Consider the following 24812-nt stretch of genomic DNA (forward strand, 5'->3'; position numbering starts at 1 on the left):
GAGGGGGGGCAGAATGAAAGGAGGTGTGTGGGTCGGAAGCCTGAGACATGGGAGCTATTGGTTGCAAGGGACGGTCTTCACGGGTTGAGCACCAGCACTGTGGGTGGTGCAGCGAGTGGGCCGGGACCTGGCATTTCCTCCTGGAGAAGGCAGGGCCGGCGGGAGGTGTCCCTAGGGAGCCAGACAGCCTCCTGGCCCTCCCTGGGAGGCGGTGAGCCACAGAGGAAGCCGGGCCCTCCCGCTGGTTTCCCTTTATGCAATCCCCTCTTCCTGTTCCTCTCCGCCCAGAAGCAGGCCTGGCAACCGCGGGAAAGCGCTGCCGGCATGAGCCCGAGCACCCACACAGCCAGGCACGGGCTGGGCTTCCCAGGGAGGTGGCGCCTGCCCTCTGCCTGGACCAGGGGAGCTCACCCAACCGTCTCCATCCCTGGGTCTCCACCTCAGTAGCGGTCCTGCTGGGGGAGGGTGGGATGGAGCCAACTGTATGTTAGTCCCTGGCATGCCCTCAGGTGCGTAGCTGATCCAAACAAAGTCTGCAGGTGCATTCTGGTTCAGCGCCCTGCTGAGAATGTGCCCTTGCCTCCCAGTTCTACGGAATCAGAATCTATATTTTCAACATGATTTCAGGTGGTTCTTGGGTCCACGAGAGAGTCCTATGCTCACTCGCGAATCAATTGCTTGGGGATTTTGTGTAGCTCTAGGTCCTGAGCGAACTCCAGATGCCCTGTCGGTGGGGAGGGGACCTTCTTTCTGCTCTTTCTTTGCAGGGACAGGCTGTCAATCTTTGAACCCACCCAAGGCGCTTGGCCAGCGCAGGTGGGCATCGGTGTTCCCACCGGGTTTTGAGCAGGGTGTCACCAGAGTGGTCTGAGTGACACTCCAGGCAAGAGGACCCCAGTCAACCACAGGCCCCTCCCCATCAGCCCCGCCTGGCAAGCCCCTCACCGCTGTCCGCCTGAGGTCTGCACCCTACACCTGTCCGGGTGCCCTTGGTGTTATAAGTGTGGAAGGATGGCCTTCACCCACTCCAGCAGGAGTCACCAAGCTCCGACCACGTGCCAGGCGCTGTGCTAGAGCCTGGGACCCCGAGGGACCAAAGCCACCCCCTGTCCTCACGGGGCTTCGCAGGGGAAGCAGACACAAGCCAGTAAACATCCAACAATTAGCTCATTACAAATTGGACTAAGTGCTACAAAGGCAGGACAGTAATTAGCATGCACTCGCTTCTCCCGCAGGAGCCCTGGTGGGACCGTGGTTTAAGCACTAGCTGTTAGCCTTCAAAGGGTCGGCAGTTCAAACCTACCAGCTGCACTGTAGGAGAGAGATGGGGCAGCCTGCTTCCAGGAGAGCTGACTCCCTTGAAGCCCCGTGGGGCAGCCCTGCTCTAGCCTACAGGGCGACTGTGAGTCAGAATCCACGGGACACCAGTGGGTGTGGTGGCGTGGGGTTGGACTTGGTTAAATTTAGTGAAGTTACTTCTCCCTACGCCCAGAGGCCTGCCCTTATTACAGAACCCTGGCACCTGCCGGATCTCCCCAGCCCCTGTACGGCCGAGGACCTTGTTCAGACAGTACCGGGGGGCTCCCTTTTCTGTCTGCTCATCCCCAGGTCTGGAGGAACGCCTGGCAGAGAGAGCGGTTTGGTGCAACCCAGAGTCAAAGGGAAAATCAGTCATCTAGGACAACCTCACATTACAGGCCACCGAGGCCCGGAGAGGCCAAGCCCGAGCCACTCGGCTGAGGAAGGGCAAGGCCCAAGCCAGAAACCAGGTCTCCTGCCTCCAGATTCAGCCCGCTGGCCCCCACCCTAGGCTGCTCCCCTAGCCAGTCAGCCTCTAGCCCCTTCACCCTTCCAGGAAGCTGCGGCCTCCCAGCCCGTCTTCCCAGCCCTGACACATTCTCTGGACACCATCTCTGGACAGCGCTGCCCAACGCCGTTGGGGGATGTTCTGTAATTGCCCTGTACGGATCTGTTCCAGGCCGCACACACAAGCCACGGGTGGCTCTCAAGCTGCAACAGGGAGTCTTTGTTCACGGATCTCAACGGACATGGCCACCTGAGGGACAGTCTCCCATCCGTCCGAGCGCTCTCCGGTCTCTGGCCCTAAGTTCCCAGCTCGTGTCTAGATCCCAGTCTTGCCACCCTAGCTAGACCCTGCTCTGAGGGACAGAAGGAATCCCAGCCCCTGCCCCCACCCCATCTCACTGAACTCGCCAACGGACGCTATGAATCTGACCTCAGTCTCCCTGATTCCATGCTGTGCCAGAAGGGGACCTTGGGGGCCAAGGGCGCTGTTCCCACCACCCTCCTAATTCCCTCAACCCTGAGCCATGGCCACCTCAACCCAGGCCAGCACACATGCAGCCATGTGTCCGACAGTCCAGGCCGGACAGGGCTGTGCTCTCCTGCGTCTGCGCCAGAGCCCAAAAATCACTCACGGAAGGGGAGGAAACTAGACAGCGTCCCAACGGCCCGATGCAGGGTGGGACTGGGCTGAGGTGAAGCCTCCCCAATTCCTGAGTATTTTCTTAGCAGCCACACCTCAGAGGCCCACACTTCAACCCTGGGCACTTACTCAGCCATCACTGTCTGAGCCCCTACTACAGGCTGCACTCGGCCCCTGGGAGGGGCATTGTGACCCTGGCTCCCCATCGAAGGCCACAGGGGTGGGGGGACAGGAAACCCCAGAAGGACATGGCTAATTCTACCCAGCAGGGAACGGGGATGAGACGGACAAACAACTTTCTAGAGGGAAAAAAAGTCTGAGCCAGGCTTGTAGGTGGAGAGCCAGGGACCCGAAGTGCCACTGGGTGTGCTCCAGGTGGCACTTTAGTGGCTTGGTGGCTTGGTGGGGGTGGGGTGGGCAGGAGCTGAGGAGGTGGGCAAGGGGTGGAACACAGAGGTGGGATAGAGCAGCAGCTGCCACCAAGGGTCTTATTTGCCACTTGAAGGAATAGTCCTGTCTTTCCTTCTTAACTTTGTATTATGAATTAGGCGAAGGTTTACAGAGCAGGTGGTCAACTTTACCTTCAACAATCCGCGCACATTTGGTTTCCACTCACCACCCACTGCAATCCCCTCAAAGGACCACCACTTATCCCCCTACCACCACTTCCTCACACACACACACACACACACCCCGGGTTTTCCCGTTTCCATCCCCCTCCTCTCTGAACCCTCTAAGACTTGTCCCTCCGTAAACGCTGCCTGGGCGATCCTGAATTGGCTGACTACTCTAACTCAGGGCTCAGTGCAGGTCCAGACCACAGGGTGGCTGAGGGCCAGAGTCTTGGGGGTCCCAGCAGTCTCTATTCGACCAGTAGACCTGGTCTCTTTTAGGGCTGTGGGTTTTGTTCCACGTTTCCCCCACTCTACGCAGGGTCCTTTTCAGAACCGTTGATGGAGGAAGCCGAGCACCGTCTCATTCTCTGGCACCATCTAGTTCCTGAGGTGGGTGGGCGTGTGGTCTAATTGAGTGGATGGTTTCCATGTGCCCATCCATTGTCCTCCGTCTTCTTTCCTCTGGACGGGGAGAGACCCCGGGCTGTGCCCAAGACAGCCACTCACTCAGAGTTGTTACAGAACCCAGGCGCTGCCTCCAAAGCAGGACATCGAATGTTGTCTTTGTGAGCCAGGCCTTTACCCTGAAAGCCACAGGAAGCCACCAAAGAATGCTGCATGGAGCAATGGAATGCTGCCATTCCCACCTCATTGCACCCTGAAGTGTCACTGCTCCGGAGCTTGTGGCACCTCCAACACGCCAGTGATACCGACTCTCCCACCCAGACCACAGCTCACGCTGCCCCTCAGCCTGGGGCACCTTCCCTTCCTGCCTAGATCACTCAGGCCTTTCCTGTCCAGCCTTAGTTCAGCCGGAGCCCTGTGGGAAGGTATTCCCCATGCCCTCACCGGAGGCAATGCCTGCTCTGTGTCTCCCCCCACCTACCTGGTGTATCCCCACTCCTCCATCCCTGCCAGGAGCCCCTTGTGCTGTTCCCAACCCTACCCTCTGCTTCCCAACCTCCAGCTCTAAGACCTCAGAAATGCTTCTCAGACCTCTATGGGTGGCTCAAAAGACCCTCGGGCCAGTGGCCCAAGCCACCCCGCTCCCAGGACTTCCCTCTGGGACAGGGCTCCCTCCTGCAGCCTCATACCAGCCCTGCTCAAAAGAAAGGCCCACAGAAAAGAGGCCAGGGACTTCCCGGCGTCTCCAGGGAGAGGGCACCGGCCCAGGTAACCACCATAGGTGTGGACACCCGATGGGCTGGCACCCAGCTGGGTCATCTGGGAGGGCTTCCTGGAGGAGTAGCCCAGCTTTCCCATCACGGCCCTGGGGCGCAGCTATAATTCTCCCCTGCAGACTCCAAACCCTTTCCTGGCTTCCCTATGCAAGAGAGTCCCTGCCTGTGGAGCCCAGCTGGGCAGGGATGTGCTCACTATAAACATTCATTCAGCAGCGAAGTCTGAAGTTCCTGTGCTATCTATCCCAGGTCTGCCAGCTCCACAGCTCAGGCCTCGGGCCAAATAGGAACCGGACAAGGAAGGAAACTGAAACTATGACACAGGGGTGCCATTCCTGTAAAGTCACCCAGCCACGCTGCCGGGGGCGGGTGAGCCCACATACCTCTCCTTCCCCCAGGGCTCAGCGCCTGAGCCCAGGAGCCCGGGAGCCTGGGGCCAGGGTTCTGGCTCTGAATGGGCCAGAGCGGCTGGACAGGAGATGAGAGAAAGATGGCCAAAGCTCACAGGAGAGAGGCAGCTCAGAAGCTGGGAGGGAGCCACGAGAGAAACCAGAGGGAGAGGAGAGAAAACAAGAGAGGAAGGAGAGAGGGAGGAATGAAGCGTCCTCTTCCCCAGAACAGAGTCTGCCCCTGGTTCTTCTGAGGACCAAACCCAGAGGCCTCTGGGCACCCCAGCCCAGCCTCTTCCCCATTCCTCACCCCTACCACGCCATGAGAGAAAGATGGAGCTCTCTACTCGCGTCAAGAGTTACCATCTTGGAAATCCACAGGGCAGTTCTACCCTGTCCTGTAGGGTCGAGGTGAGTCGGCATCCGCTCGAGGGCAGTGAGTCCTGAGTGATTAGGATGGCAGCCCGCTGCCAGCTACAAGGGTCAGGGGGCAAGGGGGCAGACTACACAGAGGGAGGGGACCTGCCAGGACAGGGCTCCAGAGGGACCCAAACTGCCCAGAAGCTGTCCCAGCAGGAGTCAACCATGTTTATGGGGGGTAAGCTTACCCACCCCCCACCCACCCCACACATCCTCTGACCCATATCTGGCTGGGTGGGGATTGGGGGTGGGGGCTGCCCACCTGTGTGGCATGACCTTCCCTCCACCTCCCTCCCCCCATCAGAGGTCCTGCTCTGCTGCAGGCTGAAAGCCAGGAGGGGCTGGTCAGGCCTCCACAGGGCAGGACGCTCAGTGGCTAGGGCAGAGCAGCCATTGCTCAGAGGCAGGGACCTGGGCAGGGTGTGGGAACCATGGATGGAGTGCCATCAGGGGAAGGGGGGGGAGGGGGGAGGCTGGGCGGCTTCATGGAGTTGTGTTGGTTTGGGGCTTTTTGCTGGCTGGTCCTGTGTGGCAGCCAGAGCTTCCACTGCCAAAGATGTCTTTACAAAAGGGTGACTCCGTGGGGGGCCGGCCCGAGTGGGAGCCGCGGGCTGGGACCCCAGGGTCCCTCTCCCCAGGCCAACAAGCCCTCCATCTTTGCAGAAAGCGAGGCCCCCCCATGGAAGGGCCAGCGCCCAGGGCACAGGGCCAGGCCTGGCCCGGACAAGTAGAGAACCAGGCACTTGGCAATGAACAAGGGCCAGCCACAGCAGGGGCTGACAGCGGCCCCAGGAAGCCAGCGAGTGGCGGGGTGCGTTCAGAGTGACGCATCACAGTGCGGGGTGAATAGCACACTGGCCGTATTTCATGTCACCGGGCGAGCACATAAAGACGGTTGGAACAGCGAGTGTGTTTTCGCCTGCCCACGCAGATTGGCCCCACCAAAAGCCACGCAGAAGGGTGTGTGGGGATCAGGCACCCAGCCAAAGGAAAATGAGGGTACAGGGCTTCCCAGGACTGAGCCCTGACAGGGAAGAGATGGCTTCCTTTTTGACCCCATGACTCCTGGTGGTACTGTGGCCAAAGCACTTGGCTGCTAACCAAGAGGGCGGCGGTTCGAGCCCACCAGCTGTTCTGCAGAAGAAAAGACCTGGCTGTCTTGCTCCCTCATGAAACCCAGGCCGAGCAAACCCTATGGGGCTGTTCTGCTCCGTCTTGAGGGGCTGCTGTTGAGTCTGAATCAACTCGATGGCAAACAATAACCCTTCTAGGGCCCCCAAGTCCCAGAGGCCAGGAGTCAGGGCTCAAAACTGCCCCCGCGGGGATGGCCATCATGAGGCACATGTGCGACATTGGTACAGGCGCCCCAGCCCTCGGAGCCTCCATCTGCTCCTCTGTGGGCTGGGGGCATTGAGGGCTTCCTGGGGCAGCCATGGTGAGCACCAGGGGACAGGGCTGGCATCAGCAGATGCTGTGCCTGCCCCCTCCCATCCCCACGGAGGGCACAGGGCAGCCCATGTGGAGGAAGACCCCATGCTGTGTCTGACCACATGCCATCGGATACTAGGTCAGGGTACAGCTGTCAGGAACCTGAGGTGAGCCATGCAGGTGGGCGTTGAATGAGGGACACATGCCAGCGTGGGACACAGGGGCCACGGCCATGACCACATCATCCCGACCGCTGCCGAGAGATGGCTCGCAAACCCACCCCAGCGTCCAGGGAGTCAACGCTGCTCACCATGGAGGGAAGCATTCTGCATCCCACCCTACCCCACCCACCCACCCACACACATACCATCCCCACCAGGAGCCCTGGGCTTGGCCCGGTGGCCCCCATCAGGCCTGCCCCTTCCTCTGACAACCTCCCATCCCTGACCACGGGAGCCTCCTCCTGTCCTGTTCCTCTCTCTGCTCTGGCCCCAGCCCACCCCAGCCTGGGAGCCCACCCCTGTGCCTGGTCCAGGAAGAACTCACAGCCCACCAGAACCAGCGTATCCAAGACCACGGGCCAGTGGAAGGAGAGGCTGGACACTGGCTGAAGGCAGAGCCAGAAAATCTGTCAACCCTCCTGAACAACCTGGCCAACCCTGGTGCTGGGATGTGTGGGGCTGTGGGGGGGGGGGCTGGAGGGGACAGGGGAGGGTGCCCTGAGCTGCTGGACTTGTGCCACCCACTCCTCAGGGGCAGAAAAATGACATATTTTCCTAGTTCCATCTCACCCGTCAGATGAAAGAGGGGAAGGAGCTAGAGGAGAGAAGGCTGGACAGAAGGAAGAGAGAGCCCAAGGGGGTTGGGGGGGTGGGGCCGGGCCCGCAGGTTCCTACAGCCCTCAAGCTGAGAGGAGTGTTTCATCAAATGCCCACCTCCCCACCTGTCTGAACCACCATGCCTGTGCTCCTGGCATGCAGGGCCTCCTGTGAGGTGGGCCTTTCTGTTCCTGTCTGCCTGAGGTCGCACCAGCAGTGAACAGAGAGCTCTGTCTTAGAGCCAGGCCTCCCTTGTCAAAGCCGCCAGGGACTCTTGGCTCTTGCTGTCCCAAGACAGTGAGCTGCACACAGTAAGTACCCCCATAAAGGGTGGGCAGCAGTGCACATTGGTGGATCCGGGAAGGAGGGGAGACTCCAGTCACTCGAATAAATAACAAAGGTGCTGTTTTCCAGGGCCGGGCTGGCACGGCGCCCAGGACGGCTGCCCTGCACACAGAAGCTCAGGGCTGCCTCTTGCCTCATGTTTTTTCCAGAAGTATGTGAGCCTAGGTACGTCAGCCCTCAGGTATGCAGCTGGGCTCTGCGATGAGAGGCGCTCTCTCCTCTCTCCTCCGGGGATCTGCCCTCTCTCTCACTGCCCCATACCCACCCAGCCAGCAGCCTAAGCACCGCCCACTGGCCCCCACGACCAAGGCTGGCTTGCTTGGGGGTCCTGGGGACAGCCCCCTGGGCTGGGCAGCTCCCTAGCCTAGCCCCACAGGGCTCCTGCGGGGGGGAGGGGCAGGCGGGCCACATCATCTAACAGGTTGGTCGGGCTGCGGGTGCCCCGCCCTCCCTGAGCTAATGAGCACTGCGCGACAGGTGTTTGCGCCTCAGTCCCCAGCCTGCCCCGGCCACGACCGGAGCCCTCAGCCAGCCCAGCCCAGCCCAGCCCGGCAGGTCAGTCCCTAGCTTGCCCTCCTGCGCCCTCCCCGCTCTGGGCCGGGGGCACGATGGCTTGCCGCTCCTGTGTCGTTGGCTTCAGCAGCTTCAGCAGCTGTGAGGGGGCCCCGGCGGGCGGCCCCCGGCCAGGGACCTCAGCATGGAGCTGTGGGGCCCCAGGCTTCAGCTCCCGCAGTCTGACGGGATGCTGGCCTACGAGTGGCCCCATGCCCAAGGTGACGCTGAACCCCAGCCTGCTGGTGCCCCTGGACCTGAAGGTGGATCCAGCCATCCAGCAGCAGAAAGTCCAGGAGAAGGAGGAGATGAAGACTCTCAACGATAAGTTTGCCTCCCTGATTGGCAAGGTAAGCAGGTAGCATCCCAAAGCTGCGCAGTCGGTCAGCCTGGCAGGTGGCTGAGCCAGGTAGCTGAGCATCTTGCCCCACCCCTGTTCCCAGCCAATGGGGAGCCGCATGCCTCCACTGGCTGCCACCTACCCAGTAGACAGCTGTGTGTGGCATGGGGGGTAGGGGGTGAGTTCAGATCCCCTTGTCCTGGAGAGAGCAAGGGCCTGAGGGGGTCTCTGGAGGGTAACAGTTGAGTCTCCCCTCACTACCTCACTAGGCGCGGCCCCGCATACAGCACCCTGAGTGTGGCCGGCCAGACGCTGGACCAGCACTGGGAGGTGTGGCCTCGGGTCCTCTCCTTCAGAGCATGGTGGACAACAGAGCTGGCCTCCCGAGAGCCTGCCCTCTGCCTGTCCCTGGTTGAGCTCTGCTCAGCTGCCCTGGTGGGAAGCGCGTTGGGCCGAGGGGGCGTGGGGGCCACACAGAGGAGGCAGCGTGGGCGGCATCAGGCGAGAGGAATGCAGGTGATAGATACTTCCAGTAGGAAGTGGGCAGCTTCCTCCTTCAGCTCCTAGCACCATGCCAGGGCACAGAGAGGGAGCCCCTAGGGCCCAGCTCCCTGCTTCCCAGACCCCACTGCCTACTGTGCACTGCCCATCTCTGCCCTCAGAGCAAGGACCACCAGATCGCCCAGGAAACCCTGGCCCCCTCCCAAACCTACTCCTCACTCCCTTCCTCCTAGACCCCCGGCTGGTCCCCTCCTAGCTCTGCTCCCTCCAGCCCTACCCAAGGACATTGTCACCGCTCTGGGTGGCCACTTACTTACCAGGTGCTAGGCACAACTTTGGCAAACAGACACTGAGGGAAACTCGGCCTTTCCCCTGCTTCCAATAAACCAGAGCAATCCCACCCCTGGCCCTCTGGGACTGTCAGACCCCAGCCTCTGGGACTGTGTATCCATCTCCCTCATCTGGGAGGCTCACTGAGAATGGTGGGGGGCGGGGGAGGAGCAGCGCATTGATGCCGCACCTGTCTGCTCCTGGTGCTGGGCAGGAGCTCAATCAGGGCAGCGTAGTGCCTGTGCCCACACAAAAACACTGGCTGTGGTTTCCCTTACCTGGCTGGCCAGTGAGGGAAACCAAAGACCAGAGAGGTTTGGTGCCTAGCCCGAGGTCACACAGCCTGCAAATGTTGTCTGGAGTGGAGGCGGGAGTCGTCTCTAAGATGGGGGTCATTCCTTTCCTCCCCCACTCAAGAGCCCACGCCAGTTCCCTCACCCATCCATGCAGGGTCGGGGGAGGGGGGCGGGCACTAGCTGAAGAAGGACCGCTGTGAACCGAAGCGGGCATCCCCTCCTCCAGCCCGGCTACCCAGAGCCCCGCACCTTGGCCCTGGCTTTCCCTGGAAAGCAGCCACCGCCACTGCCATCGGGAGGCAGGTTTCTACAGGGCCACCTCCTCTCCAAACCCAGCTTAATCCCTTAAAAGGAATGCTTCGACGAGCTATGTAATTTGGCTTTGATGGGTGGCTTTTCGAGAGAACACCGGGGTTGATAGCACACGATGCCCCTGCCACGGGACAGCCGGGATGTGGAGGTGCATAGAAGGGGGTCCTTGGCTGGGAGTCCTGTGTCCAGGAGCCAGGACCGGGCCCCAGACTTGGCCTTGGGATGGGGGCACCCCTCACAGTGGGAGTCATTGATGCCAGTCTTCCAGGGGGACCCGATTCCTGGGGGGGCTGTCCACGGGAGCCCCAAAGTACCCACCAACTCTCCTGTGAGCTGGAGTCACCACCCTCCCTATCTCTGTAAGGCCCTTGAGGGTGATGTTTGGAGTCTTCCTGCTGAGCTTGGACCCTGGCTCCCCTGCTGACCAGCTATGCAATCCCAGGCCGGTGGCCTGGCCACTCTGACTGGGGGATGCACCGGGACGATGCCCAAATCAAAAGGGGAAAGCCCTTAAAACACCCTGGCACCTGGGAAGTGCTTTGTGAGTGTTTGAAATAAAAATCAAATCCCCTAAGGAGGCTCTGACCTGGGGAGCCCCTCAACCCTGCCTGTGAGGCCCTTCTAGGGAGGATCCTGGGGGAGAAGGGGGAAGAGGAAGTTCACCAGAGGAAAGAGTGGCTAGGCTTTGTGTGTAGGAGGGGAATGGTGGGGTCCTGGAAGTGAGGGGTCATGGTGCCTACAGGGTTGGGGGCACTGGGCTTGGCCATGCTGCCCGCAGGAGCCTCAAGGGACCCACCTACTTCCCAGAGAAGGTTTGTTATCTCAGAGAGGGTAACTCAGGCTCCACCCTCTCTTGTTGACCCATCGAAGCATCAAGAGAGAACAGAGAGGACCCGGGAGTGGGGCCAGGGAGAGACCCCTGGGAGATGTCCACGGAGCCCCGGAGCACTTCTGACTCTGCTCCTTGCTGGCTGTGTGTTCGTGGGCTCCCTGCTTATACTCACTGTGCCTCTGAGTCTTGCTCTCAGCTCTGCTCCTGTTCTGAGGGTGGCCCTGAGTGCGGTGGAAGGCCTGCCTCCTTCCTGAGAGGAGTGGGTGGGGGAGAGGAGGCCAGGGAGGCAGAGATGGCAATGGCTGGGCCCCTCCCCTCACTGGCAGAGGAGAGAGGGGTGGAGGTGGAACATGAGGTAGGACTCCCCAGGGTCAGCCAGGCTCTGGAGGCCTGGTGTCCGGAGTGGTGTAGCTATTGTAAGGGCTCTGGACAGGGAACCCAGGAGGGGTATGGACGGCCTGCTGGAGCTGCCTGGCTGGAAGCATTGTCTGTCCCTGGGCCTGAGTGACCTCAGGAAGCCACTGGGGGCATCCCCTGCTGCAAGCACAAGTCGACTCTCCTGACCAAAGCCTGAGAGGTCTTCCTGGGCAAAGCTGAAGGCCACCTGAAGAACCAGACCTGCTTAGCCCAGGGGCAATGCCCTCTGGGCTCAGCTGACCCAACAGCCCAGGGGTTAGGGTTCTGAAGGCCCCTCACTTGGCCTCCCTCCCTCCGTGTGGACGGACCTCCAGTTGGGCCACAGTGAGTTCCGTCCTTCTGAGCCCTGTCTTCGCTGTAAAACGAGGAGGCCGATAAACCAGGCACCTGCTCTCAGAAGCCCCTCCTGGACCTGCCAGTGTGTGATCTAAGACGGGGCGGGAGGTGGGGGACAGCCAAACACACAGGCAGAAAGAGTGCCGGAGACAGGCAGCCTGGGCGGCTGGAGGCAGTGAACCGGGATTAGCAGGCCTCCCCAAGCCTTTGTTACAAGGGGAGGCGCTTCTGCAGGGCAGGTCCTGGGTGGGGGTGGCTTTCCATCCCCACCCATTGAGACAGCCAGGGAGTCCCCCCAAAGGGCAGCAGGAGACTGCCCCTGGCCTCCCCCAACCCCCACCACCAGACCAAAATAACTTCCTCTGGCTGGAGTGGCTGGTCAGACGCATATCCTCCCAGTGGGCGAGCGCTGAGACATTGGGGGCTGAGGTGCGACTAAGGGAAGAACTTCCTGGTGTGAAGATTTTTCTGCTGCTCATGGGTGGAGGAAGGAGCCTAACTCCTCTCCTGCCACCCCACCCTCCATGTAAACACTGACTGGGCTTCTGCTTGTCCCAGCGACAGGAACGGAACAGGGTAAGCCCACACACACAGCAGGGCAGAAGCCCTCTGGACCCCCATCTCCACTGAACCTGTTTGACTGTGACTCCAGCAAAGGGTAGACTTCACGCAGCACCCACGGAGCGGCCCACTCACCTTGCTTGCTGGGGTTGTCTGCTGTGGGGGTCAGAAGGGGTACCCCAGTCATCTGAGCTTCCCAGGGGGGAATGAGAAAAGCCCTGGGGTGTGGACAGGGTAGAGAGAGATGGGGAGCACCCACACCGGGCACCCCAATTCATGTCCAGATAGGGGTGCGGTCACCAGCTCTGTCACTGCGCTGCCTGGCCCCTGGGCCCCTGGGCCTCCACCTCCACCTTGCCTCTGTCAGGAAGTGCCCTGGAAGCTGAGCTAAAGGTTTCTGGCAGCTGTGATCCGGGATCCTGTGCCAGCCGCCCCGGCAGTAGGTGGGATGAGTCCCAAGCGCTTGGCAGGGCTGCCAGGCCTGGCCCTGGTGATCACAGGGACGGCATCGGCTTCCTTATCACAACAGCCCCATCACAATAGCTGCAGCTGCCGCCCAGGCCCAGCCACAGGGCCCTCCCACCCCTCCCACCCCTCCCATCCCACACCCACCACCGTGGGGTAGGGACCCTGAAGGGAGGGGCAGATGGCCCACAAGGAGGCGGGCCCTCCCAAAGGAGGAGCACAGCGCAGCGTGGGGACTGAGTAAGCCTCTGTCCCATCTGGAGAAGAGCAGGCACCCAGGCGAGGTGGGTGGGGCTGGAGTGGGCTCCAGGGAGGTTGGTGCCTGCAGAGGTCCAGGGGAGCCCACTCAAGAGGGACCCCACAGACGAAGGGTGGTTGGAGTGTGGTGATAACCAGCCCCACTTCATCTGGGCAAACTGAGGCCCAGAAACGAGGGAACAGGTCCACGGTTGTCAGAAGGATTCGCGCTGGAAGTCCCTGCCGGGCGAGACCCTGCAAGACACGACCCTGTTTGCCAAGGGGGAGCGGGGAGGGAGGGCAGATGGGCTGTGACAGCCCATGTTCCCTAGGGTCTCCCACCCAAGCCCCAGGCGGGCACCTTGAGCATGCAGCACAGTTGGCACTCACAAGGGAGCACTCTCTCCCTTCCCCTGGCTGGCCCGGCCCAGCCAAGCAACCTCTCCCCATTGGCTCCAGCCTCTCCATTCCCTCCTTGTGCCGGCAGTGGGAACCCTCCTCGGTCCTGTAGTCAGTCCTTGGAGATCAGTCCTGAGCGAGGCTGAGCCCAGGGTAGGTGTGCACAGATGAGCTGCCACTTGGAAGAGAGACCCTGTCCAGCGCCCAGGGCCTCTGCCCCCCACCTGGCCACACCTGGCCCGCTCACCACCGCCTTCCTGCTCGCCCAGGTGCAGGCCCTGGAGCAGCGCAACCAGCTGCTGCAGACCCGCTGGGGCTTCCTGCAGGGCCAGGACTCCCAGGACGGGCCCGCCTGCGACCTGGGGCCGCTCTACGAGGAGTACCAGGGCCGACTGCAGGAGGAGCTGCGCAAAGTGAGCCAGGAGCGGGGGCAGCTGGAAGCCAACCTGCTGCAGGTGCTCGGAAAGGTGGAGGAGTTCCGCATCAGGTAGGCCTCGCCCTCTCAGGGCCTTGGGTGGGACCCAGGGAGAGGACCACGCTGCTCCAGTGGGAGGGGCAGGTGACAGGGAACTGCTCTGTGCTCTGGAAGAACTTACTGAGGACCTACTGTGTGCCTGGCAGTACAGGGACCCTATGTGCGGCTGGTGGCCAGCTAAGCACTGTGTTTACTAACCACTGCCCCCACCCTAGCCCCCCTGCCCCCCTACCCCACCCCCACCCCCCGGCACGCCCCAGGGTGAACCACCTGGACCAGCCCTTCCTCTGGGGCCCTGAACAGGCCTGCTGTTACCCACTTGCCCCACTGGTGGTGGGAAATGCTGTCCCTTGGATGACAGAATCTGCTTGGACGGGGCGTCAGACTGTGATCTGAACTGAAAGGAAAGGGGAGCACTACTGAGGTGCAGGCAGTGGGAAGGGCGGGTCCCCTGTGAATAAAGATGGGATCCCGGTAGGTCACGTGGGCTCCTTATCAAGGCTGACCTGAGAACCAGAGAGAGGAGGAACACCAGTCCCGGCCCGCCAGACTCTCGGGCCTTCCCAGGGTAGACCAGAAGGAACCCTGGTGGCATGGTGGGTGATACACTGAGCTGCTAAACAAAAGGTCAGCTGTTCGAGCCCACTAGTCCCTCCAGGGGGGAAAGATGAGGCTGCCTGCTCTCGGAAAGATATAAAGTCTCAGAAACTTAAAGAAGGAGATTTCCTCAGCCCTTCAGGGCCCCTGTGACTCAGAATCAACCTGATGGCAGGGCCCCAGGGGTTGGGTATTGACTGGAAAGGGTTAATCCCTGGCCCTGGCCCTTACCAGCTTCGTGACCCCAGGCAACTTGCTGAACATCTGCACCTCGGTTTCCTCCTGTTTAAAGTGGGAAGGACGATATAAAAACCAACCCCAATGATGTCATTTCCGACCCATAAAAAATACAAAAAAATAAAATAAAACCACAACCATCCAGTCAATTCTGACTTACAGCAGCCCTAGGCGGCAGGGTTGACCTGCTCCCTAGGGTTTCTGCCACAGTAAATCTTTACAGGGCAGACAGCTTCCTCTGTCTGCCCCAGAGAGTTTGGTGGGTTTGAACCGCCAGCCCTGCAGTTATCAGCCCAGTGCCTAGCCCAGAGTGCCACCAGGGCTCCTTCCTGCCGCTGACCTCACTCACTGCCATGAAGTCGATTCTCACTCATGGCGACCCCCTGGGGCAGGGTAGAACTGGCCCTGTAGGTTCCCAAGGCTGTAACTCTTTGCAGGAGTAGAAAGCCACCTCCTCCTCCCAGGGACTGACTGGTGGTTTCGAACTGCTGACTCTGCAATTTCCAGCCAACGTGTAACCCACTGTGCTGCCAGGGTTCCTTCACCGTGCCACTAGTTGGTGCCACTTTAAGGCTCGTGTAAGGAGTCAGCTGGCAGTTAGCAACAGCAAAGTGGCTGGGCTGCGCTGCATTGGCCAACTAGAGGCAGACTCGGGGAGATTCAATGCTATCACTGGACAGTGGGCAGGGCTCTGGAGATCAGGAGACTGGTGGCAGAGCTGAGGTCCAGCAGCCAGCCTGTGCCTGCATGCATGCATGTGCACGCGCATGCACACACACACACCTTGGACCCGGTCCCCTTTGGAAGGAAGCTAACAACAGTGTGAAGACGGGCAAGATGTGGGCTGGACCCTCTCCCACCTCCTCCAGCTCTGGGCCCAGTCTCCAGCCCTGCTGACCAAGCACCAGGAGGGCTGGGGGTCCCCGAGCCAGCCAGGTAGCATCTGGGAGGCCAGAGCTCTGGCGCCAGCTCTGCTGGGCCCCCACCTCTTCACAGGGCCTCTCCTGCTCAGCCCTTTGGCATCAGATGGCACAGTCATACTCAAAGCTATCCCTAGTCTGTCATCTCCCAGCCTCGGTGCCATCATGTGAGGGAGTGATCTGGGGCCTGGGCTGGGCCCCTCTCTGACTTGGGGTTCACCTCTCCACCAGCTGTTATCCTCCCAAGGGCCCTAGGGAAACACATGGGAATCGGATGGCCTGCTCTTCAAACATCAGCTCACCGGAAGCCATGACTCAATTCAGAGACTGACTGGCCCTGGCCCACAAGGGACAAGAGAATGGCAGGGCTGGAGGGAGCTGTTCTCAGGGGGCTAGTCCTCAGTCACACAGCGTGCATGCTCAAGTCCCCCCTATCTTGAAGCCCAGTTGACCACCAGGAAGTCTGCTTCCGAGAGTTCAGCCAGATCTCGTTGATGGAAGTGCTCTTGCTCCTGGAAAAAGCCTCACTGCCCTTGGGTGCATGCTGACTCATAGCAAGCCCCTGTGAGTTTCTGAGACCGTAACTGTGTACGGGAGTAGAAAGCCCACTCTTTCTCCCAAGGAGCTGCCGGTGGCTTCAAACTGCCCACCATGCGGAATCGCAGCCCAACGAGTTCCCACGACACCACCGGGACTCCTTGTACCTGGAGTTCCGTACAACTTCGGCTCGTTGTTTGTTCTGGCTCAGCCCCCTCACTTGGCCTGCTGCCTGGTTTCCGTTGGCTGCTGCCTGCTGTCCCTCGGTTTAGGGCCGGGTGGGTGCAGCGAGGAGAGCTGGGTGAGGAGCAGGGCTGAGAGACCCCAAGTAGGGGGGGGAGGGGTAGGAGGGGTCTGCAGACCAGAGCTGAGAGGCATACCCGGCCTGGGGCCCCCGGGAGCTAAGAGGCGCCAGGCCAAGCCCTGGCAGGGAAGGGCTGTGCCCTGCCTCTACAAGGCGATGACATCAGCTCGCTCCCAGAAATAATAAACAAGTGTGTGTGTGTGTGTGTGTGTGTGTGTGTGTGTGTGTGTGTGTGTGTGTGTGTGTGTGTGTGTGTGTGTGTGTGTGTGCTGGGAGGACAGGGAGGTGACAGGCTGAAAGGGCCTGAGAACGAGTTTGGGAGCTGGTGGTGGCTGGCAGACTGGCAGAAGGCGGGAGGTGGAGGGGGCGGCGGTTGTTGGGGATGTGGCATCACCCAGGCCCACCCCCTTGGCCTCTAGGGTCACAGAGGACCCCATGATCAGCTCATCAATCCCTTCCGTTTACGAAGGTGCAAGCAGGGGCCCAGCAAGGGAAAGCAACTTGCCCAAAGTCACACAGCAAGTGACTCAGGAAGCTACATACAGCTGTGCAAGCTGTTCACCGCGCAAGAGCACCTAGCAGAGAGAGCGGGCAGGGGCCGGAATGCAGGGCCACCAAGCCACGAAGGGTTCTGCGTGCCCCTGGAGTGGAGAGCCTTGGCTAGTTCATATAAAGGTTGGAGATGGGTTAAAACCACTGCTGTGGGGTCGGTTCCGACTCACAAAGCCAGTGTGGGCCTGCTCATAGGGTTTGGGGGGCTGTCCATCTTTACAGAAACTGAATGCCTCATCTTTTGCCCTCGGAGCAGTTGGTGGATGTGAACCGTCGACTCTTGGTTAGCAGCCCAGCACTTAACTCATACACCACCAGGGCTCCTCTAGGAATGGGCTGGCAGGAGCCTTCTAGGATCTGGTCCCCAAAATACAGCCCCCACCCTTGTGCCTCAGTCCAGTGCTCGCCCATGCCACCAGCCAGCTCCTGGCAAAGGATCCATGGCAGGGAGGCTGGGCCCCACCCCCTCCCACTTCAACATGCCTAAAGATCCAGGCAGGGGAGATCCCAGTCTAGACAGGATACTCTGGGGGCCCCCTCGGCCCCCAAACTCCTGGCATCCTTTTCCCAGAGTGCCTGCCAGGCCTCCTGTCCCACCCCCGGCCTAGTCTCCCTTGGCTCATGGCTGTGTTTCTCAAGTGGGTCAGTGACCAAAACAAAAACCAAACCACTGCCACGGAGGCAATGCTGACTCACAGGGACCTCTAGGACAAGGTAGAAGGGCCCTCCGAGACGGAAACTCTGTGGGAGTAGAAAGCCCTGTCTTCCTCCCTCGGGGCAGCTAGAGGGTTTGAACTACCAACCTTGAAGTTAGCAACCAATGAGTAACCACTGTGCCACAAGGCTCCTCTCACCTGGAGGTACAGCTCAGGGTGGATCCCAGGAGGCAGGAGGGAGGGGGTCGGCAGGAGGAACAAACTGTGGTCAGAAATGCCCCCATGAGTTCAGTGAGGGTCAGAGCACAGGGGTGCCATCAGCCACCTGGCAAGACAGGAACAAGGGTGGGGAGAGAAAAGAGGGTATGAGGAAGCTGGGTGCCTCAGAGGGGACCCCCAGAGTGCTCACCCCAAGTTCCTGCCCCCAGGCTGGCAGAAGCTGCTCTGGGGAGGAAGGAAGGGGCTCACGGGGTAGAGGTAGAAGGCAATGGCTGAAGGGCTTCTCAACAAGGGGCTCCCCGCGGCAGGGAATGGCTCAGAGGCTCCCAGATCCTACTGGGAAGGCTGCTCCCAACGACGGACGGAGACAGACAGGCAGGTGGACATGTGAAGCAGTGCAGAGGACGGTCCCTTCCATACTGGACTTCCCAGAAGAGTGCCAGGACAGGGGGCAAGCTGCCCGAGAGACGGGCCCTGGCACTGGAGTGCGTGGGCCCTAGGAATGGGTACAGGAACGGTTTTGGTTGGTGTGAGGCCGGCTGGGAACACTGGATGTATTCATCTCACAAGGTCCCTGTTACGAGACATGCAGTGCCAAAGTCACACAGCGCGTTGGCACAACAGTCAGGGCTGGGTTCCAAGCCGTCGGCTTGCCATAGCAGCTGCCAAGCCCAGCGGAGGCCAGGGAGGCTGAAGGCTGGGCACTCGGTAGGTTAAACTCTGTTTGCCCACAACCTCCCCGGCTCATCCCTCGGGCCAGCGTTGGGCAGGGACGGTGTTTGAACACAGCAAGCTGAGCAAGACCATGAGCCCCGGGGTCTAGCCTCCCTGGAGGCTCCCTTCTAAGCCAGACCTTTCCCTCAGCTCCACAGGCAGGCAGGCCGGGCCGTTGGAAAAGAAGGCATGGCAATGGGGTGTGGGGGTGCACAGCCAGCTGACCTGGGTGATGGGTGATGTTGCCCAGCTGTGAGGTCAAGGATGGGGGCAGATGGGCGGCTATAATTAGAGCCGCCAATGAGTCAGGCATGCCCTGGAGAGGAGGGCGGGCAAACAGGAAGCCCCAGGATCCCCACATCCACCAGGGCAGACAAGTCTGAGGCTGACAGGCACCTGCCCCCACGGGGCCAAGACTAACGCTGATTGGAGGAAGCAGGGATAGGAGAAAGGTCAGAGGTCTGGATCCAGCTTCCCTGTCCACAGTGATGCTCATTCCCAATGTTCAACTTGCACCCAGAGGGGCAAACCTGAGCTGGGAGGACCCCCTGCCTCTGGGGAGTGCTGAGTGTGCACACTGTATCAGAGGTGGGCTTTGTACCCCCCAACCCCCACACCCTCACCTCCCAGAGTTGGGGCGGGAATTCACTGGCCCAGAAGCACAACCATGAGTCTATCTGACCACACTCTTTCTGCCCACCTTTGGAAGGAAGAGGGGCCCTGGTGGCATCGTGGGCTACGCATTTAACCACTAACCACAGAGTCAGTGGTTCGAACCCACCAGTGGCTCTGTGGGAGAAAGACTTCCAGCCTCAGAAACCCAAAGGGGCAGCTCCACTCTGTCTGAGAGGCAGAATCGACTCTGCAGTGTTGAGTCCGGGAAGGAACAGGATGGGATGGTGTCCACCTCCCAGCAAAGCTGGGGTGGGGGCTTCAGGGAAGGGGTGTGTATAAGTACAGGGCTAGAGCTCAAGACAAGGCTCCTTAGGGGAAGGGGAGATGGAGGGTCAGAGGACCAAGGTGAGCAGGCGGTGGACGCCATCAGGACAGGCTTCTTGTAGGTGATGTGGAGCTGGGAGGGACAGGAGAGAGCGAGGGAGAGCTTGGGGTGTCCTAGGAGATGTGGGGTTGCATCCACCTCAAGGAAAGGACACTGCTTGCCTCAGATGCTCATTTTTTCCCTGCTCCCCCGACCCCCCCGCAGGTATGAGGACGAGATCTCTAAGCGCACAGACATGGAGTTCACCTTCGTCCAGCTGAAGAAGGTAGCCCGCTCCGAGGGCCCCTCCTCCCTTTGCCGCTTGTGCAAGTCAATTCCCACTGGCAGAGATGCCGTGTGGCAGAGAAGAACTGCCCATGGGCTCCCCTTTGCTGGAAGCTTGGTGGAAGCAGGTGGCCACGCCCTTCTCTCTGGAGCGGCTGGGTGGGTGTGAACTGCCAGCCTTGTGGTTAGTGGCCGGTGGCTTAACCGCTGCACCACCGAGGTTCCTCACCTTCCTCTTTCCCAAACAAAGCCCTCACAGTCTCGGGTTCCAGACCAAGCCACAGAGAGCTGCATCTGCCCCCACCTCCCTGCTATCTCCCAGGGCCTGAGCCAGACCCTCTGGGAATCACCTCAGTGTCCCGCCCAGGGCCCCTCCAGGCCGTCTCCACTCACTCACCACTGCTCCCAACCCAGGACCTGGACACGGAGTGTCTGCGGAGGACGGAGCTGGAGACCAAGCTGAAGGGCCTGCACAGCTTTGTGGAGCTGATGAAAGCCGTCTATGAGCAGGTGAGGGAGAGGGGCCAGAGGCTGCATGGGCTGGAGACACAGAGTGGGGTGGGGACCTTACCCTTTCTGGCCGCACACATCACTACCCCCAAGCCCCTCCATGTGCTGACCTCGGTGGTCCACTCTTCACCATCACTCATTACCATGGGCACGTTCCCCAGGCAGCGCTCAGAGAGATCTTCCATCTTTGCACGTGCACGGAAGGCTGTGTGCAGGGGACCAGAGCATCTTGGCAAAGCTCAGGAGGCTGGCCACAGAGGCAGGGCCCAGCGGGACTTGAACAGCTGTTCCTATGGGATAGGCCGTGGTCACCACCTCTGTTCAGACTCTTGGTGACCCAGGCATGTCAGAGCAGAGCTGTGCCCTAAGGGCCTTGGGGATTGGTCTCTCAGGGACAGAAAGCCGGGCCTTTCTTCCAAGGTAGTTCTGCATAGAATGAAAGCACCAACACAGGGAGTCCTCGACTGAGCTGATCACACTCCAGTCGCTATCGCTGAGGTCCCTGGTATGCCCCGTTCTGGCCCGACGGACACCTGGTCCCTTTGGTTGATTCAGGGAAGACCTAGCTTCTGAGGGGACAAAAATGACAAGAGCCCCCAGGACACAGTCCAGGTTGTGTCCTCAGCCTGCAGCTGAACTCGATAGGCAGTGTGCTCTCTGCTGTGTTGGGTGCTGGCTGCCCCAGTGGCCACCTCCTGGGCACCCTTCGGAGTTCCCATCTTCCTTTCCATACCCACTTCCCAGGCGAGGAAGTGCCCAGGTAATGCTCCCAAATGACTGCTGGGTTTCTCCAGCTCAGCTAAGAGCAAGGCAGGACCATTGCTGGGATGACAGGGCTTAGCAGCCTGGGTGCCAACTGTGGGTGCCAAGCTATGGTGCTGCGGCCAAGGTCGAAGCAGAGGTCGGAGTCTCCCCTCAGTCAAACGACCCCGCAAAAGTGGCCCAACCATCTGCTCACCCCAGCCCGTAGCCATGCCGTGTGGACTTCCAGGCTGTGCGACCAGCTACAGCTTCTGTTTGGAGCTGGGGGATGGAGCCAAGCAGAGAGCAGCCCTCCCAGACAAACTGCTCACACTGGCAGCCCTGCAAGGCTTCATGTCCCTGGCCAAGCCCACCACAGCCAGGCAGAGGCTGTAAGCAGCTCTGAGGATGAGGAGGTTAGGGGTTCCTCTGCCCTGGTTCTCCTTGGGTTGGGTGTGCTGCCCAGACCCACACTGTGAGGCTGCTGGTTCAGACTCTGCCCTCTGGCTGGCTCGCCCCCTTCTGAGCAGGATGCAGGCTCTGAAGAAGTGGCCCTGTGGCTGAGGCAGGTGGGCATGGCCAGCGGCATACCTGAGCAGGTCTGAAAGACTCCCACAAGCCTCTTGGCTCCTGCCACTGGAGCAAGGGGGAGGCTGCACACTTTGCAGTCCTTGTGCATGGACCTGGTCTCTTCTGCCCTCTGCCATTCTTGAGATCTTGGGCAAGATGTTGCCCCCCTCTGCCTCGGTTTCCTCCTCTGTAAAACGGAGAGGGTCATAGGACATACCCTGGATGGTTGCCTGAATCTGTTCGTTCATTTAACCGACACGTGTTTTGTGCCTACTGTGTGTCAGACACTCAAAAATCTCACTGCCATCGAGTGGATTCTGACTTACAACGACCCTGGGGGGCAGGGTAGCACCGCCCGTGAGTTTCTGAGACGAACTCCTTACGAAAGTAGAAAACCACATCTTTCTCTTGAAGGGCATCTGGTGGCTTCAAACTGCTGACCTTGCTGACCCACTATGCCACCAGGGCCCCGTGAAGCACTAGTCTATTGGAGCAGCAATGATGAGCCAAGCCCCTGCTTAGCAGAGACAGGAAGCAAGCAACAAAGCCAACGACTGAAGAAGATCATTTCGGAAGACAGTGAGTGCTGGGTGCCTGACTAGGTGGCCCGATAATGCCAGAGGGCAGGGCGAGCTGCAGATGTTCGTCCAGGAGGCCCTTGCAGAGGAGGTGCTGCGGTTCTGAGGCCCAAGGATGGGCTGGGCCAGCCCCCCAGAGCTCTGAGGAGGAGGCACCAGGCAGAGGGGAGAGCCGAGCAGAGCTCCCAAGGCAGGAGCAAGTTTGCAACTAAAGGACAAGAAAGAAGACTTTGACTGGGGCCAAGAGGGCACCAGGGGGAGCCCTTGGAGAGGGGGCCAGAGAACCTGGCGGGCAGCATGCCAAGAGCCCCAATAGGGAGCTTGGACCTGGTTCTAAGTGAGAGGGGCAACCAACCACTGGTAGGCAGAGGGGAGGAGTAGGCATGTTTGTGCTTCGGTCCAACTACTGTGGAGAAGGGACTGCAGGGGCTGTAGGAGCTGCTCAGCGCATTGCACCAGGCTCTGCCTTAGGAGGCAGCAGGACTGTGAGTTTGTGCGTGCGTGCCTCTCCGTGGATCAATGCAGACTGAGGAGGCCACACTGGCCCTTTGCTCCAATGACCGCCCACAGCCATGGGTCTCTAAGTCTGCACATCAGATAGAAAACCAATGCAAGCCACATGGATCATTTTCCCTTTTCTAGTACGGAAACCATCGCCCATCGCCACTGAGTCAACGTCAGCCCACGGCGACACCCACAGACGTCAGAGTAGAGCTGGGCTCCAAGGGGTTTCCAGTGGCTGGGCTTTTCGAGGCGGACGTCCAGGCCTTTCTCTGGACGCACCTCTGGGTAGACTCCAATCCAACTTTCAAACTAGCAACTGAGTACATTAACCGTGTGTGCCCCCAGGGGAGTGACTTTCTAGTAGCTACATTGAAAACTCATCCAAGTCACAGTGACCCTAGGGGTCGTTTCTGAGACTGTCCCTCTTGATGGAAGGAGAAAGCCCTATCTTTCTTCCTCAGAGCAGTTGGTGGTTTTGAACTGCTGACCTTGCAGTTAGCAGCCCAACCACATAACCCACGGTGCCACCTACAAGTGAGCGAGTGACATTGGAAAAACAAACAAACAAACATGAAACAGATAAAATTGATGGTTAACAGTACATCGTATATAATTTGACATAGCTAAACACAATGGTTTCAATATAAAAATGGACTGTTTTACATTCGTTTCTCATACCGAGTCTTCAAAATACAGTGTGTATGCTACACTTACAGCACATCTCAATTTGTACTAGCTGCACGCATGGCAAGTGCTCAGCCGCCAGACATGCTGCTGCTGCTGCTGCTGCTGCAGGGTTGTGAGCCACAGAGCTGATTCTGACTCATGGAGACCCATCTATACAGAGTAAAACTCCTCAGAGTTTCCATAGCCGGCACCTTGATGGAAGCAGCTCACCAAGTCTGCCTCCTACCGAGCCACTGTGTGGGATCAAACAGTCAGCCTTTCTGTCTGACTCTAGCTAGTGGCTACTATATGGGAAAGTCAAGTGACACACATACACAGAGAGAGCAAGCCCTGGGCCTCCCCCGAGCCCACAAGCACTTCTGGATCGAACAGGCCCGGACAAGTTCTGAAAAGCCCCTTCTCAGCCGGCTCAGGGGACACTGATGGCCAGGAGCTTGGGGCCTCTTCTCCATGGGGATCCGGCCACCTCTCACTGCCGTCACAGGGCGTCATGTCTGACAGCCCTGCAGGACACAGGACTGGGGCAAGGATGCTGGCGAAGCAGAGGCTCACATTCCCCTCACCATCCCAATGTGCAGCGGGGCCTGGATGCATCCAGCCGGAATGCCACCCGCCCCACCCATCAACTCTGGTTCCAGGGAGATTTGCTGGGAGTCTGCTGACAATCCCCAGCAGCCAGGCGCCTCCTGGGGTGCCGAGCCCTGCAGAGAACCTGGCCCTGGCGCCTGCCCTCCGGGTAGCTTGAGGAGGCTGCTGGGCCCCTGGACACTCCCTCCTAGTTTCATCACCTGCGCCAACTACAAGGCTGTCCTTCGTCCCTGCTTACTGAGCACCTACTGTGTGCCGGGCACTCTGCTAAATGCTTTCCTCCTCATCCCAGCTACCCAGTGAAGGAGCCAGGCTGGCACCATTGCGAGAGCACAAACATTAGAGCAGGCCGCACCGTGTGAACCTGAGCAGGTTGTTTTCATCTCTGCCCCTCGGTTTCTCCAGCTGTAAATGGAGATATTGACAGGCCCTGCCTCACAGGGCTGCTGTAGGGGTTCCCTGAGTTCGTGCATCCTCAAGCTCATGGGATGTACATTGGGCTGCTAACCGCAACATCAGCAGTTCGAAACCTCCAGCCACTCGCAGGGAGAAAGAAGAGGCTTTCTCCCCTCATCCAGTTCCACAGTCTCAGGAACTCACAAGGGCAGTTCTCCTCTGCTGTACAGGGTCTCCCAGGGCTGGAATTTGCTCAGCGGCAGTGAGTACTCCATCCTATATTTCTTTTGGGTTTTTTTATAAGTCATTTTATTGGGGGCTCATACAGCTCTTATCACAATCCACACATACATCCTTTGGGTCAAGCACATTTGTACATTTGTTGCCATCCTCATTTTCAAAACATTTGCTTTCTACTTGAGCCCTTGGTATCACCACCTCCTTTTCCCCTCCCCCACCCTCCTTCCCTCATGAACCCTTGATAATTTATAAATTATTATTTTTCATGTCTTACACTGACCAATGTCTCCCTTCACCCACTTTT

General features: G+C 59.7%; 1 protein-coding gene across 2 annotated transcripts in view; it reads left to right on the forward strand.

Annotated features, from left to right (window-relative positions):
• Nucleotides 1–24812, forward strand: part of LOC101658594 (keratin, type II cytoskeletal 80) — a 214922-nt gene that overhangs the window by 184464 nt on the left and 5646 nt on the right. Inside the window, exons 1-4 of one of the 2 annotated variants that reach the window (XM_004711363.2) lie at nucleotides 8250–8543; nucleotides 13489–13706; nucleotides 19635–19695; nucleotides 20109–20204. The exons of the other annotated variant lie outside the window; for it this stretch is intronic. Coding sequence (XP_004711420.1) covers nucleotides 8250–8543; nucleotides 13489–13706; nucleotides 19635–19695; nucleotides 20109–20204 — 669 coding nt within the window. Of the gene's footprint in view, nucleotides 1–8249; nucleotides 8544–13488; nucleotides 13707–19634; nucleotides 19696–20108; nucleotides 20205–24812 lie in introns of those variants that run through there. 2 annotated transcript variants of the gene reach the window in all.

This window comes from Echinops telfairi, unplaced genomic scaffold (genome assembly GCF_000313985.2).
Source record: "Echinops telfairi isolate 266 unplaced genomic scaffold, ASM31398v2 ScPeMD7_12;HRSCAF=54, whole genome shotgun sequence".
NCBI lineage: Eukaryota > Metazoa > Chordata > Mammalia > Afrosoricida > Tenrecidae > Echinops > Echinops telfairi.